The 15,420-nt window shown below is 35.8% G+C and overlaps 1 protein-coding gene across 6 annotated transcripts in view; it reads left to right on the forward strand.

Moving 5' to 3' along the window:
• LOC105485577 (diaphanous related formin 3) overlaps positions 1–15,420 on the forward strand; it is a 498,294-nt gene that overhangs the window by 67,815 nt on the left and 415,059 nt on the right. For all 6 annotated transcript variants that reach the window (XR_011614754.1, XM_071081265.1, XM_071081266.1 and 3 more), the window contains one exon: positions 3,666–3,770. Coding sequence is in view for 5 of the 6 variants with exons in the window: in XM_071081265.1 (XP_070937366.1) it covers positions 3,666–3,770 (105 nt within the window). In the remaining variant the exon portion in view is untranslated. The remainder of the gene's footprint in view (positions 1–3,665; positions 3,771–15,420) is intronic.

Below are 15,420 nucleotides of genomic sequence, written 5' to 3' on the forward strand. Positions count from 1 at the left end.
TGGTGGGGAGGTTCCAAACTCTTATTAACAGCCTACTCTCATGAGAATTAATAGGGCAAGAACTCAGTCGCCCCCACCGCAGGAAGGTCATTAATCTATGAATGAGGGAACTGCATCCATGACCCAGACACCGCCCACTAGGCCCTACCTCCAACACTGGGGATCAACTTTAAATATGAGATTTGCACGGGACATCATCCAAATTGGAGCAAGTATTATTTGTCTCCTTTTTGTTTTTTACACTACGACTGTCATCATACTTTTGTCAGGAAGGTGAGTGCCATATTTAGGCAAAAGAGGTGGGATAAACCATTGGAAGCAGCTGGGGGAACTTCGAGTTTCTCCCTTAATTCCAGATGTATCACTGTACTAGTCAGAGTTCTCCAGAGAAACAGAACCAATAGGATGTCTGCCTGTCTATGAGAGGGGATTTATTAGGAGGACCGGCTCACATGATTATAAAGGGCGAGAAGTCCTATAGTATGCTGTGTGCAAGCTGGAGAACCAGGAAAGTCAGCAGCATGGCTCAGTTCAGGTTCCAAATTTTCAAAACCAGGGAAGTTGTTGGCATAACTCAGTTGGAGGCTGAGGAGGTGGCTTAAGGCCTGAGAACTCCAGGGAGAGTGCCACTGGTGGAAGTCCCGGGGCCCAAAGGTTGAAGAACCTGTAGTTCTGATGTCCAAGGGCAGAAGAAGTTTGTGCCATTTCCAGAAGAGAGAAGGAGACTTAGCCTTTCTTCTGCCTTTTTGTTCTATCCAAGCTTTCAGCTGATTAGATGGTGCCTGCCCACAATGAGGGCAGATCTTCCTTACTCAGTCCAGTGATTCAAGTGCCAATCTCTTCTGAAAGACATACCTAGAGATAATGCTTTACCAGCTATCTGGGTATACTTTAAGCCAGAAGACTAACCTAAAATTAACCATCACACCTAAAATTAACCAACCCCCAAAATTAACCATCACAACCACTTTTGTGTATGAACTGGTGTTATCATCAAGATGTGTTTCCAAAAAGAAAGCAGAGGCCTTTGTAAAAAATTCTTTCTACTACTCACCTTGAAGTTTTATTTCAGTTTCAGCCATAACTAAAGGACTTTCTGTTTTTTGGTATTCTGCATATATTAAATATTTTAATTTACTAAAGAGACTGGATAATGTTTGGCCATTAGCCTGAAAATAAAAATACAGTGAATAATTTAAAACAGAACTTCCCAATGCTCTCAGGTTTCCCCACGTTTTCTAACAATTATCCCCTAACTATCTCATTACTCTCTTCCAGTGAAATTCTTTGTGGATAAATTAATTCATAAATTAAGAAAATCAATATGTCTTACTGTACTATATAATAAAAATATGTATTTCAATTTAAACAATTGGCCATGACTACTCAAGAAGGTATAGTAAATTCACACTCTTGAATCTCTGCTTCATACCTCTGTGAGTACAGCAGTGGCATTGTAGATTGGTAGATTGATATAGTTGTGCTGTTTTGGAGATTCAGATACCACAAACAGTATTTCCCTGGGACATCTACATTTCAGAGATGAAGCACAAGTATTGGTAAAGCTTAAAAAAAGCACAGTGTAACTATAATTTACAGAATAGTTTGATTCTTGGAAAATTCAGTAAAGTAAAACCATGCAATATAAAGTATTTAATACATAATAATTTTACATTTTACATCTATTTCTGGAATAGGAGACTGGCAGAACGTGTTTTCTAGTCACAACACTGCTGATCAAAACAGAAACTGGTCCAGACAGACTAAAGTATAAAAAAAAAAAAAACAGCAAAAACTGGCAGATGGGGCAAAAGCAATCCCTAGCTGCCCTAATTACTCATTAGCATAAGACACTCCCACAAGCGTCATGGCAATTTACAAATGCCATGGCAATGGCCCAGAAGTTACCACCCCTTTCCTAGAAAATTCTAAGTAATAATTTACATTGACCCACCCCCTAATCTGCATATAGCTAAGTGGGTTTAAGTGAGTATAATTACAGTTGCCAAGAGCCCATACATTGCTGACTCTGGGCACACTGCCTGTGAGTTAGCCCTGTTCCGCAAGGAGCAGCACCATTCGATAAAAGGTTGCTGTGTAACACCACCTTGCCTTTGAATTCTTTCTATGATGAAGCCATGAGCCCCACTGGGCTAAGCCCCAAATTTGGGGCTTACCTGTCCTGCAACAGTTCCATTGAATTTGGCTTAATTAAGGATGATTCTTTCTCTTTTTAAGGTATGTGAATCTCTCTGTGGGGCACAAGGTAGTTTTTACTGTACAGGTCAAACTGTGATGCTACCCCTGTAAATGCTGGTAGCATCACCTCAATTATTGTGACAACTAACATGCCTCAAGAAGTTTCCAAAATTTCCAAAATGCTTCCTGTGTCGTATTAAGGCCTACTGAGCCTTCCCTCACTAGCTTAGACAAGAAAAACGAAACAAAACAAACCTTTATTCACATAATTCGGTGTTTCTAACTAAAACAGCAAAAGTGACATTACTAATTACTACCTTTTATTGTAGTGTCAAATGGAACGGCTTCTAAGATCTTAAATATTTCTATCAAGGTAAAATGAAGAGAATTTTGACTTTTAAGTGCTTGAAGGGTTTGGTAGCCAAGAATTGAGTCAGCTAAAGGCATAAACTACAGTGTTTGATGAATGTAGCACTCTTATAAAATCTGTAAGAAATTTAATTTGCTAGGCTCCATAGGTGATCCAAAGTCCTGAATTTTATGATCCATTCTGAGTAGATATGAAGTTTATATACATTCAGATATTTTACATTGCACATCACAAATGACTCAGGGCTAAGTTCACGAGGACATTCATTTGAGCTGCCCTTCTCCTTTAGCCATTTCTGTCTTACCTCAGACGCCCTTTCCTTTGCCAGAACAGCCTCTTACTTCAGCAGCTTAATTAAGAGCAATTCATATATTTATGTGGATATATACCTGACTTGAATTTTTAGTTAAAATTAAGCTTGTAGCAAGATCTTGGTTACTTAAACCCTTATTTTGGTTGGTGCTGTTGAGAAATGTTCGATTTTAGGTGGTAGCTGTTTTTATAAGTACCACTTTTATGTAACTTAGAACATGCAATAAGTTAACTAGTTAACATTTTTGATAAGAGTAGGGAAAAGACAAAACTATAAAGTGCTTTGTCCTTTGCTGGAATCAGTACTGGATATTTGATATGTGCTTGCGGCTATCAGAATCTGAAACTTGGTTGGTTTATTTACTTTTTAATTTTTATGACTCACACGCAGCTCTTTCAAAGCAAGTGCAAGATAGCTTCAGGTGCAGCTGTTGTAAAAATACATAAATATATTGAAATTGTGAATCCTAATGACCTTATGAATGGCAGAAATCTGCAACTGTCTAATTATCTATAGTGATGTGAATGTAATTTTATTTGCCCGCTGTGAATTTTAAAAGTTCTTTTGGTAAGTATTTTACCTGTTAAAATGATCTAGAATACTTTTTTCTCTCCCTCTCCAGCTCTTTTTTCTCTCCTTCCTTCAGGCAGAACTACACGTAAATCATTCCAAAACAATTAATGCTGCTTTAGTCACAAATTATTGATTTTTCCATTCGTAGTGCATGTAGAATTGCTGCTCTACTTAGATTCCAAACTGAGGCATTTTAATTGTGTTTTCCAGGAAGATATGAATTTAAATGAAGATAAAAAGGCACCATTGCGGGAAAAGGACTTCAGTATCAAAAAAGAAATGGTGATGCAGTACATTAATACTGCTTCTAAGACAGTAAGTAAAACTGTCAAGTTGAAAAATACTGCTGAACATGTTTTCATATGGAAAACAACACATTTGTTTAATGAAGTGCTTAAGTTTGTGGGCAACTGTAATCAGAGGGCTTCTGAATGTATAATTAAGGGCACAAGTATTATACATTTGTTTAAATTAAAAATGTTTCTCATCTTATAACTTTTAAGCTGCTTGTGCTTTTTAGCTAGTTACATTGTTAAGAAACACTGTGGGGGGACTACTCTGTCACCTTTCCTTGTTAGTGAATTAATATAGTCATTTGATTTTTAATGTCACTTATAAATCAGAGTGATATTTGCATTATAGAAAAGTGAGACTGATTTTACTGTCTACATCAAGGTACATAATATTGGCTTAGAAGTGTATCTTAGTAATGTGAATCTCCCTATGAATAAAATTATCTTGTAACAAATTATAAATGTTGATATTAAAAGGAGCATTAGGCCTCTATGTGGCTGCCAATTTTCTAGAGACACATGAAATATGTGGGCGGAAGTAACGACTAAATGTCTAAGAAACCATGACTGGCACACAGAATCAATTGCATTTATTTCATGGGAAAACAAATGAGCTTGACTAGTCATATACAAATTGTGAATAAATGGATTGGATGAAAAATATAAAATGGAAGCCAATGAAGAAGCAATCAGTAGAAAGACAGTAGAAAATGATTTTGGCTCAATTTACAACAGAATTGGATTAGGAAAAAGTAGCTTAACACACTAGTTTTCCTTGTGTATTTTAACCTAAGTTCAGGTTACGAGAACATAAGTTATTTATACTTTAACTACATTTATCTGCTAGACCAGTGACTCTGAGGTATTTCTTTTGGAAGAAAGACACAAGTGATGTTTAATTTTTAAACATGTCTCATGTTTTGGCAACTTGCTCTTCAGGTATAGAAATCACGATGAGTACTGTGCTTTTTTTAGCTCTTTGTATAGATGGACTTTGTATCCCTGCTACTATGATACTGATACTAATTGCCTTTGTCCTTTAATGATATTTATATATCACAAATTGGTATTGGTCGGTTAAGAGTCAGAGCTCTGGTGTTTTGGATCTGCTTATGTATCTCTGCCTGACCTTGGAAATCTTATTTTACCTCTTTGATTCTCAATTTCCTTACCATAAAATGGGAATACCTACATAGTGGACTCATTATCAGAGTTAAATGGGCAGGCATGGTGGTTTGAGATGTCAAGGTGGAAGGACCTCTTGAGGCTAAGAGTTTGAAAGCAGCCTGGACAACATAGCAAAACTTTGTCTCGACCAGAAAAAGAAATTAGCTGGATGTGGTGATGAGATCCTGTAGTCCTGGCTACTTGGGAGACTGAGGTGGGAGGATTGCTTGAACCCAGGAGTTCAAGGCTGCAGTGAGCTTCGATCACATCACTGTACTCCAGCCTGGGTGACAGAATGAGACCCTGTCTCTGAAATAATAATAAAAACAAAATTAAATTGTTTATTCCATGATTAGAACACAACATATTTTATGACTAGTGACTGCCTTTTGTGGTAGCAGTGATGGTGGTAGCAATCATTTGTTTTTCTTTGTAATTTGTTTATTGTTCTTGTTATCGTAATCATTATACCATAATTTAAAATATAGGGAAAAGTACATCAGTAAAAATACAAATTTACTATTTGTAAGTTTACATTTCTAAGGGTTTTTTTTTTGTTGTTGTTTTTTAAGTGTCTATAAGGCCAGGTGTGGTGACTCATGCCTGTAATTCCAGCACCTTGGGAGGCGTAGGCAGGCAGATCACTTGAGCCCAGGAGTTTGAGACCAGCCTGGGCAACATAGTAAGGCCCTGTCTCAACAAAAGATACAAAAATTAGCTGGATGTGGTGTCTTGTGCCTGTAGTCCCAACTACTCAGGAAGCTGAGGTGGGAGGATTGCTTGAGCCCACAAGGCAGAGACCCGAGATAGCACCACTGCAGGTCAGGCAGCATTTTAGGCACTAGAGATGGTGCGTGAAGATAATCTATCACTGTGTCCTCTGGAGCAGCACTGGACGTACATAACAGAAACACATAAACATATATGTAATAGGAGGTGAAATGTGATATGGAAAAAAAATAACAGACGGGTGAGTGGAGATAGTGTTCATGTTTTGTGTAGTGTTCATGTCAGTGAAGACTACCCTGTTAAGGAATTGTAAATCTAACAAGTAGGAATTCATTTAATATAATTATAAGAGATATGACATCAGTTAGAACTGGTTTAGAAAACCTTGGCATGATAGTTCATATTAATTCTTGAATTTGAGATAATAAACATACTTTAAAGAAATAAACAGTTTTGAACGTTGTTATGTGGATCTATTTCAGTTTGCATTCACTGATTTTCAACTTTAATCCTCTAATCATTTTGGACTAAGGTTGAAATTTGTTTACCAGAATTAGGTAATTAAATTATCAGGATTGAAATAGATTAGTTATCTAAAGTGTGATTACAGCATTGACTCATTTAATTAGTGTGTGGAGGATCATGGCTCTTCCTAGGAAGGTTCTGAATAATTTGGCAGATGGTTAACATTCTAGAAAGTTCAAGCTGACCAGTCATTTATTTTTGCTCTGGAAGTAGAAACACATTTTATTAACTCTAGGGTACTGACTTTGTCATGCCACTTTATTTACATTAATGACTGTTGAAAAAGTTATGCTGAAAAGAACAGAATCAAAGTTCTTAGATACATTGTTCTACAAAGGATATGAAAAGGATAGAGGATAAAAAAGATATACTTTTGTTATGGTTTTAGGCTTACAATTGCTTCAAGATTCTCTTTTTTGGGTAAGCATTAATATTATTTTTTGGAAATTAGTACTGATATCTAACAGTGTATATGGTTTGAAAATATTTAACCCTCAAAATATTAACCCTCAAAGTAGGCCTAACGTAGATAAGGTTGGTTTTTAGAATTAAAAAAAAAATGCCACCAATCAAACTAGGTTATTTCTAAACCTTAGTAAGTTTGAATTTAGATGGCACAAGAATAAAACTGAATTTGTGCAGTTAGGAAGGATTATCACAATTTTATTAAGCAAGTGTTGTATTTAGAAGCAGAAAATATCAGATTTACATTTTTCTAACTTCTAGGTCATGGGAACGTGATCCAGGTTATTTTTTTACGTACACTCTCGTGGGCAGTTCCACTTGGGGGTTTTTGAGAAAGGTTTCCCTCCCTCATGAAAGGATCTAGAGTTGGAGAGCCACTTTGTTCTGCCATTGGATGTGGTTGTGAGAGGTTGTACAGTGCTTGATGTCACGGAGCTGCTTCTCTGGCTTAATGAGTTCCTGCCCCTAGACTCTTCATTATGTGAAGTGATGCAAGTTCTCATGGAAGCTGCTCCGAGTTTTTTCTTTGCCACTGTTAAGAGTCCTGATATACCATCCACATGCATTTTTGCCTGTGCTGGATCTTTAATTCTAATTCATTCTGGAAATTACTATTTCCATTCAAAGGAGCATCCTTAAGACGCTCCCCTCACTCAGTGTGGACTCACTCATAGCATAGATGAGAGAGGTGCTACAAGGCACTGTGCCCATTCAATGGTAAATGACTCAACTCAGATGTTTAACAGCAAGTTTATTGGAGAAAATGTCTTTTAGGAAGAATTCAGACTTGACTTGTTTGATCATGTAACTGGAGGGTAAGACTGCGATGCAGTTAGTGGTAAAGACCTTGATAGCAGGATGTGATGTGAATAGGCCAAATGAAAGAGGATCCATAGTTTCCAATAAATGTAAGAACAAAAAATTCTGGACCAGAACAGAGAATGCTCTTGTAAACCACAACTGCCTGAGGATTTTCACTATTTTTTAAAATAGAAAAGAATTAGAAATTAATATACAAATCTATTATATACATATAGATGTATTTAATAGTAATGCTTAACTTTGAGTATAGTTCTCATTCTTTATTAGAGTTTGACTATTTTTAATCTTATCTTCCCTTAGAATGCTTAAAGTACTCCATCAGATACTGTTAAAAGATGATTTCTGTGGTTAAGCTTCTTATGTTCGAGTGCACAAACCAAGCACAGAAGATATATCCTAATAGAATTGCTGCCTTCACTTAGTTTTCTTTTTCCTCTTTTCTTTTTGGGATGGTGCATCATACCCTATGTCTGTGATAGAAGTGTTTATTAATGCTTATTTTCTTGTAGGTGCTTGAGTTATATTAAAGGTGAGCTGTTTCTGGATATATTATTTCTGGATAATGTGAGAAAAATCTCGTGATGGGGGTCATGGGAGACCATGGATTAATTTATATACAATTAAAGTATGTGTTAAAAAGGATTCTTATTGATCTAAATCCATTCTGAACAAGATTTATATATTTTTTTCTCTATCAATCACAAAGGGTTAGTAAAAATAAAATATATGGCTGGGCTTGGTGGCTTACGCCTGTAATCCCAGCACTTTGGGAGGCCAAGGTGGGTGGATAATTTGAGGTCAGGAGTTCCAGACCATCCTGGCCAACATGGTGAAACCCCGTCTCTACTAAAAATACAAAAATTAGCTGGATGTGGTGGCACGCACCTGTAATCCCAGCTACTCAGGAGGCTGAGGCAGGAGAATCACTTGAACCCAGGAGGCGGAGGTTGTGGTGAGCCGAGATTGTGCCACTGCAGTACAGTCTGGGTGACAGAGTGAGACCCTGTCCCCCTCCTTGCCCCCCAAAAATAAATATAGATTATACCTTTCCTGTCTATTGAGAGGAAGGAGTCTTCTATTTGCTGTTCTACTTTTAGGTTTGTCAGGGTAATCTGCAGCAATATGAAACTAGGGAAGTCCTGAGAGGCCAAAACCTATATTCCAGACAAGTGAAAGCAGACCCTTGAAAGGAGGAGAAGATTCTTGAAGGAGGCAGAGACTCAGAGGGGCAGAGTAAGGATAGAGGGAAGGAGGCCAAGTTTGAGAGACAGATTAGAAAGGAGAACCAAAAAGATGTCTGGTCCTTTGTGGGGAGGCGGGGTTTCTGGGAGAGATTTGGAGAGATATTTAAAGAGATTTTGAGGGAAATTTTGGTTTATGTTATGTAGTGCAGTGTGTTTATTGTGTCTCCAAGAATACTTCAGTAGAGATGAACATTTGCTTATCAGTGCTTTGGGAGTTATCTTTTCCCCACAATTAATTTTCGTAGTTCAAGATGATTAAACTGTCCAGACAGTTTAATTACCTACAGATTACAACTGGACTGCTACCTGTTAGCATATTGCACCGCCGCTGTCCCCCCGCCCCACTTTTTGGCTGTACCATTAGGTTTAGATAAATGCTTTAAACATTTCTCTTTGAACTTTGTACTTCTGCTTAAAAGCTCTTCTGAATGCACTAGCTTGGAATCAGAAGTTGTGATAGACTCCTCATCTCCCTTATCCACATATCATTGGCATCTGTATTACAGCTGCATTAACATGTCCAGTTTAGGTGAGTTGATATCTAAGGATAGCCCAATCTCACATTTCTAAGATTCTTAATCAGAACATACAGTATTTTATATGTATGTTTTTGTTTTATCTTTTTTGATTTTTTTGGATCAAGAAGCAGAATTCTTCTTTTATAAATGCTCCTGAAAGTTTGCTAGCTCCTTCTTTTTCCCTGTCAAGCTGGTTTCCAAGTGAATGTAAGGGCTATTCTGAGGCATTTATTAGAAAAGTTTTGGATACAGTTTTAATTCTTTGAACGCTTCCTTAAGTATTATTGTAGTAGTTCTTCCTCAGACTTTTTAAACGTGAAAGTTAAATATCAAGTATTAATGATCATAACTTTATGAGGCATAAAGACCATAACAAAAGTTTTTTAAGCAACACAATGAAACAACTGAGTCTAAATTGAGTTCATAAGTGTAGAATTATAGTTTCTTGTGTGTGTATGTATATATTTGTGTGTATGGATATATGTATAATATAGTGTTTAAAAGCATTTTGAAAGGTCTTGTCATAGTACTGTTGTTCTAGCTCAATAGGCCATGATGTTCTCAAGGATGGAAGACCTTGTATTCTGCAATATTATTCTTCTAGGCGTATCTTGATCAGAAAAGAACTGTTTGAGAAAATATCAGTCATATATTTGGGTTTATGTGCACAGTCGACCCTCTGTATTCATGGGTTTTTCATCCATGAATTCAACTAACCACAGGTTGAAAATATTTGGAGAAACAATTGTGTCTACGCTGGACATGCACAGCTTTCTTTTATTGTTATTCCCTAAACAATATAATGACTATTTACATAGCATTTACTTTGTATTAGGTATCATAAGTCATCTAGAGATGATTTAAAATATATGGGAGGATGTGAATGTTATATGCAAATACTATGCCATTTTATATCAGAGACTGGAGCATCTCTGGATTCTGGTGTCTGTGGGAGGTCCTGGAACCGATCTCCCATGGATACTGAGGGGTGACTGCATTTTCTCTAGGTGGAAAATCTGGAATTGATTTGTTACTTTTAGCACTGATTTGTTAATATTGTAATATTAGTAGGGCATTTTAATGCATTTCAGTGTCAGTTTTTCTTGCTTTCAGTTATGGTTTCCAATGTTAACTTTGTAAAACATTGTCAGGTACAAGTAAATTAAGTTCTTTTTATTTTCTCTCACTTTTTGGTTGTTGTTACTTAAAGGAGGCTTACATTTTAACCACTAGAAACTTAGAAGAACCAAAGTTGCACACATTCTTGTTAACATTAACGTGGGTTTTTTTTTTTTTTGCTTCTATTTCAGATTACGGATTTGATAAAAACACCCCGTAACACAAAAGCTTAGTAAAAAGTTTGTGATTGACATTAGATATATCTAATAAACACAATGCCCTTATGATGCTTTGCCTGCTTGTTTCCAGGTCTTACTTGCTGACTAGCAGAAAATTTCAGAGCCTCAGCACAATGAACTGATTTCTTGTTAAGACTATTTTCTAATAATCTAGCTGGCACTTTAGTTTTCATTTGTCCCTATATAGGATAGGTTTTATGTATGCACAGTTAAAATGATCTTCCAACAGCTAAAATTCATCCAGATTCCTTGTGAGTTGTTTCTGGGCAGCACCAGTGGTGTTTCATGTTCTCTAGTATTACTGCATTGTGTTTTTGTTTAGGTAGGAGATGATAATGAAGAAACGGATCATCTTTTCTTTTTTTATAGGAGTAAATTATATTGCTCACATTAGAATTGTATACTTTCGATCTTTAAAAAATCTTATGGGTAGTTAAGACAGCTTTTCTTTTATTATAGCATTTTTAAAAAAAGGTTTCATCAGATATAGAAAAACTGCTATTTACTAGTTGAATTTTATTAGATCCTGAGTTGATTAATGATGTTTATACCACTTGTTGGCATTAGAGGTCATCCAAGGTTGTTTTCATCTTGTCACTGAATTGTTTTCATCTTGTCACTGAGGTGTTTCTTGGCCTAAGACATTTTCCTGTGCTCGTACTTACTGTTTAGATTTTTGTGAACATAATTAAACTTATGTCAAGTAGCCATGAATGTAGTGATAGCTCTGAAAGTGCCACAAGAGGCATGTGACATCCGTATATACAATTATAAAGAACCTTTTAAAACAAGGAACACTTCTAAAGGAGAAAGTGAAAATTTAAGAAAATAAATGCAATGTATGTGCAGGTGTCTTTCAGTGAGCAAAGGGGCTAAGTAATTGATGAAATGAGGAAAAAGTGTCCAGGAGTAATAGCTCTTGATCTTGATAGCCAGTAGAATCATCTGGGGGAACTTTAAGTATTTAAATGTCCAGGCCTTACCACTTACCACTTCCATAAAACAGTTCCTGTGGATGGGACCCAGGCATCAATATTGAGTAAAGCCCTCCTGGTGATTCTAGGGTACAGCCAAGAATGAGAACCACTGGGCTGTAGAAGATGAGCCTTATCACCAGATGTCTCTTAGTATAACATTAATTTAACAAGAGATCAGGAATTGACAGAATTTAAAGGCTAAGCATGGACCATTTAACTATTAAAACTATTATCTAGTGACAGTGGCTTCAAGGATAGTTTGCCATATGCATAACATCAAAGTGAGTGTTCAAGTAGCATAAATACTGGTAGCTGCCAAGAAATTCTGTATGACATTTGGTTACTAGTAGAAATAATCAAAGGAGAAGGTTAACTATTGTAACAGAGAAGAACCTGCTTTATTTTGGAAAAAGATGCCCAATAGAACAGGTATCAGTAAGGAGAAGAGTATGCCTGGTTTTAAAGCTTCAGTGAACTTATTCACCTTCCTAGTTGGTGGCATTAAACTTAAACACCTAAGCTATTTTGTACTTAAGGGATATCCTTTGATTTCTTAGTTATTCCTAAAGGGCATAAATTCTATACATACTTTAAAAAAATCCTTAATAGGCTAATCAATCACCTTGATGCCCAAAAGGCATTTGTTCCCAATTTAATGGTTTCCTGACTTGTTAGCATTTCCTCGCCAGCTCAGTGTAGTGGTTTCCCCCACAACTCTCAAGACAATAAATATGGTTGGTATAGCCTCTTACTATCAATGTGATGCAAAAATTTTTCAAATGCTTTTATTACCAGAAGGCCTTCCATAGTAGATTAAGTAAATTAAGGATCTGTCCTTAGGATTTGTTGAGGTGTGGAAACCAAATAGTCCAACAGTAAATTTAATCCTAGGTTTTTCCTTGTATATTACTGTTATGGTAGATTTTATTTTTGGATTTTTTTTTTTTTTTAAATTTTCTTGGGAAACTGCTTTGTACTACTTTGGTGAGTTTAAAACCTTTTTCCTTCATTTTTGTTAAGGATGACTTTGTTATACTCTCTTATTTAGTAGATATATTTAGTAGTAGTTTTTTAAATTTTTTTATTTAGGTCTGGAAGATATCTTACACCATCTTTAAATTTTGCACATGAGGGAATGGTTCAAGGGAGTGTGTGACATTCCCACATTAATGCCATGGCTAGGACTAGAAACTAGGGTTTTTGACTTAAAGAAAAAAAAAAACCCTTTGTCAAATAAAAATAGTTACAGAAAACGTCAAAAAACAAATCTGTAGCTTAATGAATTATCATAAGGAGAACACCACACAGATAAGTAAATAGAATAGAACCTTGCCAGTCATCCTGCAAAGTACTCCATCTGCCCTGTCCCATGCTAAAACCTCTCTTCAGTTTTATGTATATTTTAGCCTAAAAGTAATCACCATCTTGACTTTTATGGGAATCACTTCCTTGAGTTTCTTTCTAGTTTTATCACTCAAAAGTGCATCCGCAGACTATAGTATATTCTCTCTCTCTCTCTCTGTCTCTCTCTATCTATCTATCTATCTATCTATCTATCTATCTATCTATCACTCAAAAGTATATCATCAGACTATAGTTTATTCTTCCATCCATCTGTCCATCCATCCATCCATCCATCCATCCATCCATCCATCCATCGGGTCTTGCTCTGTCACCCAGGCTAGAGTACAGTAGTGATCATAGCTCACCGTAATACTGAATTATGTAGTGATCATAGCTCACCATACATAGCTAGAGAACAGTAGTGATCATAGCTCACCGTAATACTGAACTCCTGGGCTCAAGTGATCCTCCCACCTCAGCCTTCCAGAGTGCTGGGATTATAGGCATGCACCACTGTGGCCTTTCTTTATTTAAAAAAATTTTTTGAGAGGGAGTCTCTGGGTCTATTCTGTCCAATCACTGTTGAAGCAAGTGATAGATTCATGGGGTCAACACATGTGCTACTGTTGCTTATATTTTAAAATTTGGAATATCTCTATGTCTTGTTTTATCTTCAGTTATTTTATCCAGGACATTCTGAATTTTGCTGATTTGTATGTTTGTGGTAAAGTGAACATCCTGTCCTCTGTATTTCCTGCACAGAGACAGCTAGATCTAGAGGCATGATCAGACTCAGGTTTCATCTCTTTAACAAGATCATAAGGAGTATTATATTCTTTCATTAATATCTAGTTTGCAATTAGAATTCTATAATTTCATTTTCATTTATTGGAATACTTTTACAAAGAGACATCTCTCAAATACTGTTTGGTTAGCCAGTGATATAGGAAATTTAGGATAAATGCTTTATTCTTTTCCTTTATTTGCCAGCTTTCAATATATTGATTTCATTCTCTATCATTCTCTGAAGATGATCAATCATTTTTAATATCATCAAAAATTTATGCATTACAATTATTTTTAGTGAAAATCAAATTGTCCCATCTTTGGCCATTGGAACTTGTCTAGTTGACTCCTAGTCATTTTGGTCTGATGATCCAGCTCCTCCTCTAGAATATTTATACTGCTAAACCTGGTATCAGTTGACTCTTTCCTTTAGTGTGGGGAACGATATTTCAAAGTTTACAAGCTGAGGGCCAAGGATACTTACTGTTCTTTTTGTTTAATTGCTGTTTTTAGTGGAGAGATAGAAGAATAAAAAGCATGTGTGGATGTGTATTTAAAAAGTTTTTATTTTGCATATGTTCTGTCTCCACCTGCTATTTTTGTCCTACTATGTCAACATTGACTAAGCATATAGCCATTACATTTCACACTCTTCCTTTTAGTCCTCATTTAGTTTTAACCTCATTTAGTAACTATATGTGAATGCTCACCACTGTCCTTACATTATTTCTGCAGACATTTTGTTTGTCTGAAGTTTGTTCTTTAGTAGATTCCTCTGAAGGACTCATGGAAACAGTATTTCCTGAGTTTTGCATGTTAGTAATAGTGTATGCCCTTTATTGTTTAGTCAGCTTTGTTGGATATAAAATCCTTGGCTCACATGTTTTTTTGCTTAGGATCTTGAATAATACTATTTTTTTTTCTAGCGTAAAGCTTAATGGCATTGTTTTCAAAAGGTCAGCTGATAACTAACTTTTAGTTATTGTCTTTCTTTCTTTGGAATATCTGACTTAGGATTATCAAGTACACAGTATGCTCTTTTATTGTGTTTTTCTTTTTTTCTTAAATTTCTTTTTCTTTCATTGATGTGTTCTAGTTTTTTGCTTTGGTTTTCTTTTTCATGGATTCTGTTATCTGTATGTTGGATTTTTGTCTATCTTTAATATGCCATCTTCTCTCAAATGGTTTTTATCTTATTCTTTATTTCTTTTTAAGTTTTAAAAATTTTATTTAATTCATGTCTGCATTCTCTTATGACATTATGTTTATTCTTGTGTTCCTTGTTAGTTTTTATTTCTGAAATAATTTTTTAATTTCTATTTTTTTCTTGAATTCCCTCACTGCATTTTTGAGTGTGGCTTAGTCTACTTTAAATATTTTTTCATGTCTTATATGTTCTCTTAATGTCTCTTAGTTCACTTTGAAATTGTAAATTACAATTTGATTTATGGATTTGTCTTTGAAGTGTCTTTAATCTTTTACAGGAATTTTCTGCTCAATTTTGATTTCACTTTCAGCACTTTCTCTTCAGTGTAGGATCCTGTTCTGGAAGGAGCTGTGGCAACTCATGGGACATAGAGTCCTCCAGCCCCTTCAGATCTTTTCTGGGCCTCTTGTAGTCACCCACACTCCGTCTAGTTTCAGTTGCTGCTTTCAAATTGGCCTACTAAAATGTCCAATGGATATCTCTGGGCCATTTTGGAGTTACCTTGTTTTCATGTTCTTTAACTACTCTGT

This window comes from Macaca nemestrina, chromosome 16 (genome assembly GCF_043159975.1).
Source record: "Macaca nemestrina isolate mMacNem1 chromosome 16, mMacNem.hap1, whole genome shotgun sequence".
Taxonomy (NCBI): Eukaryota; Metazoa; Chordata; class Mammalia; order Primates; family Cercopithecidae; genus Macaca; species Macaca nemestrina.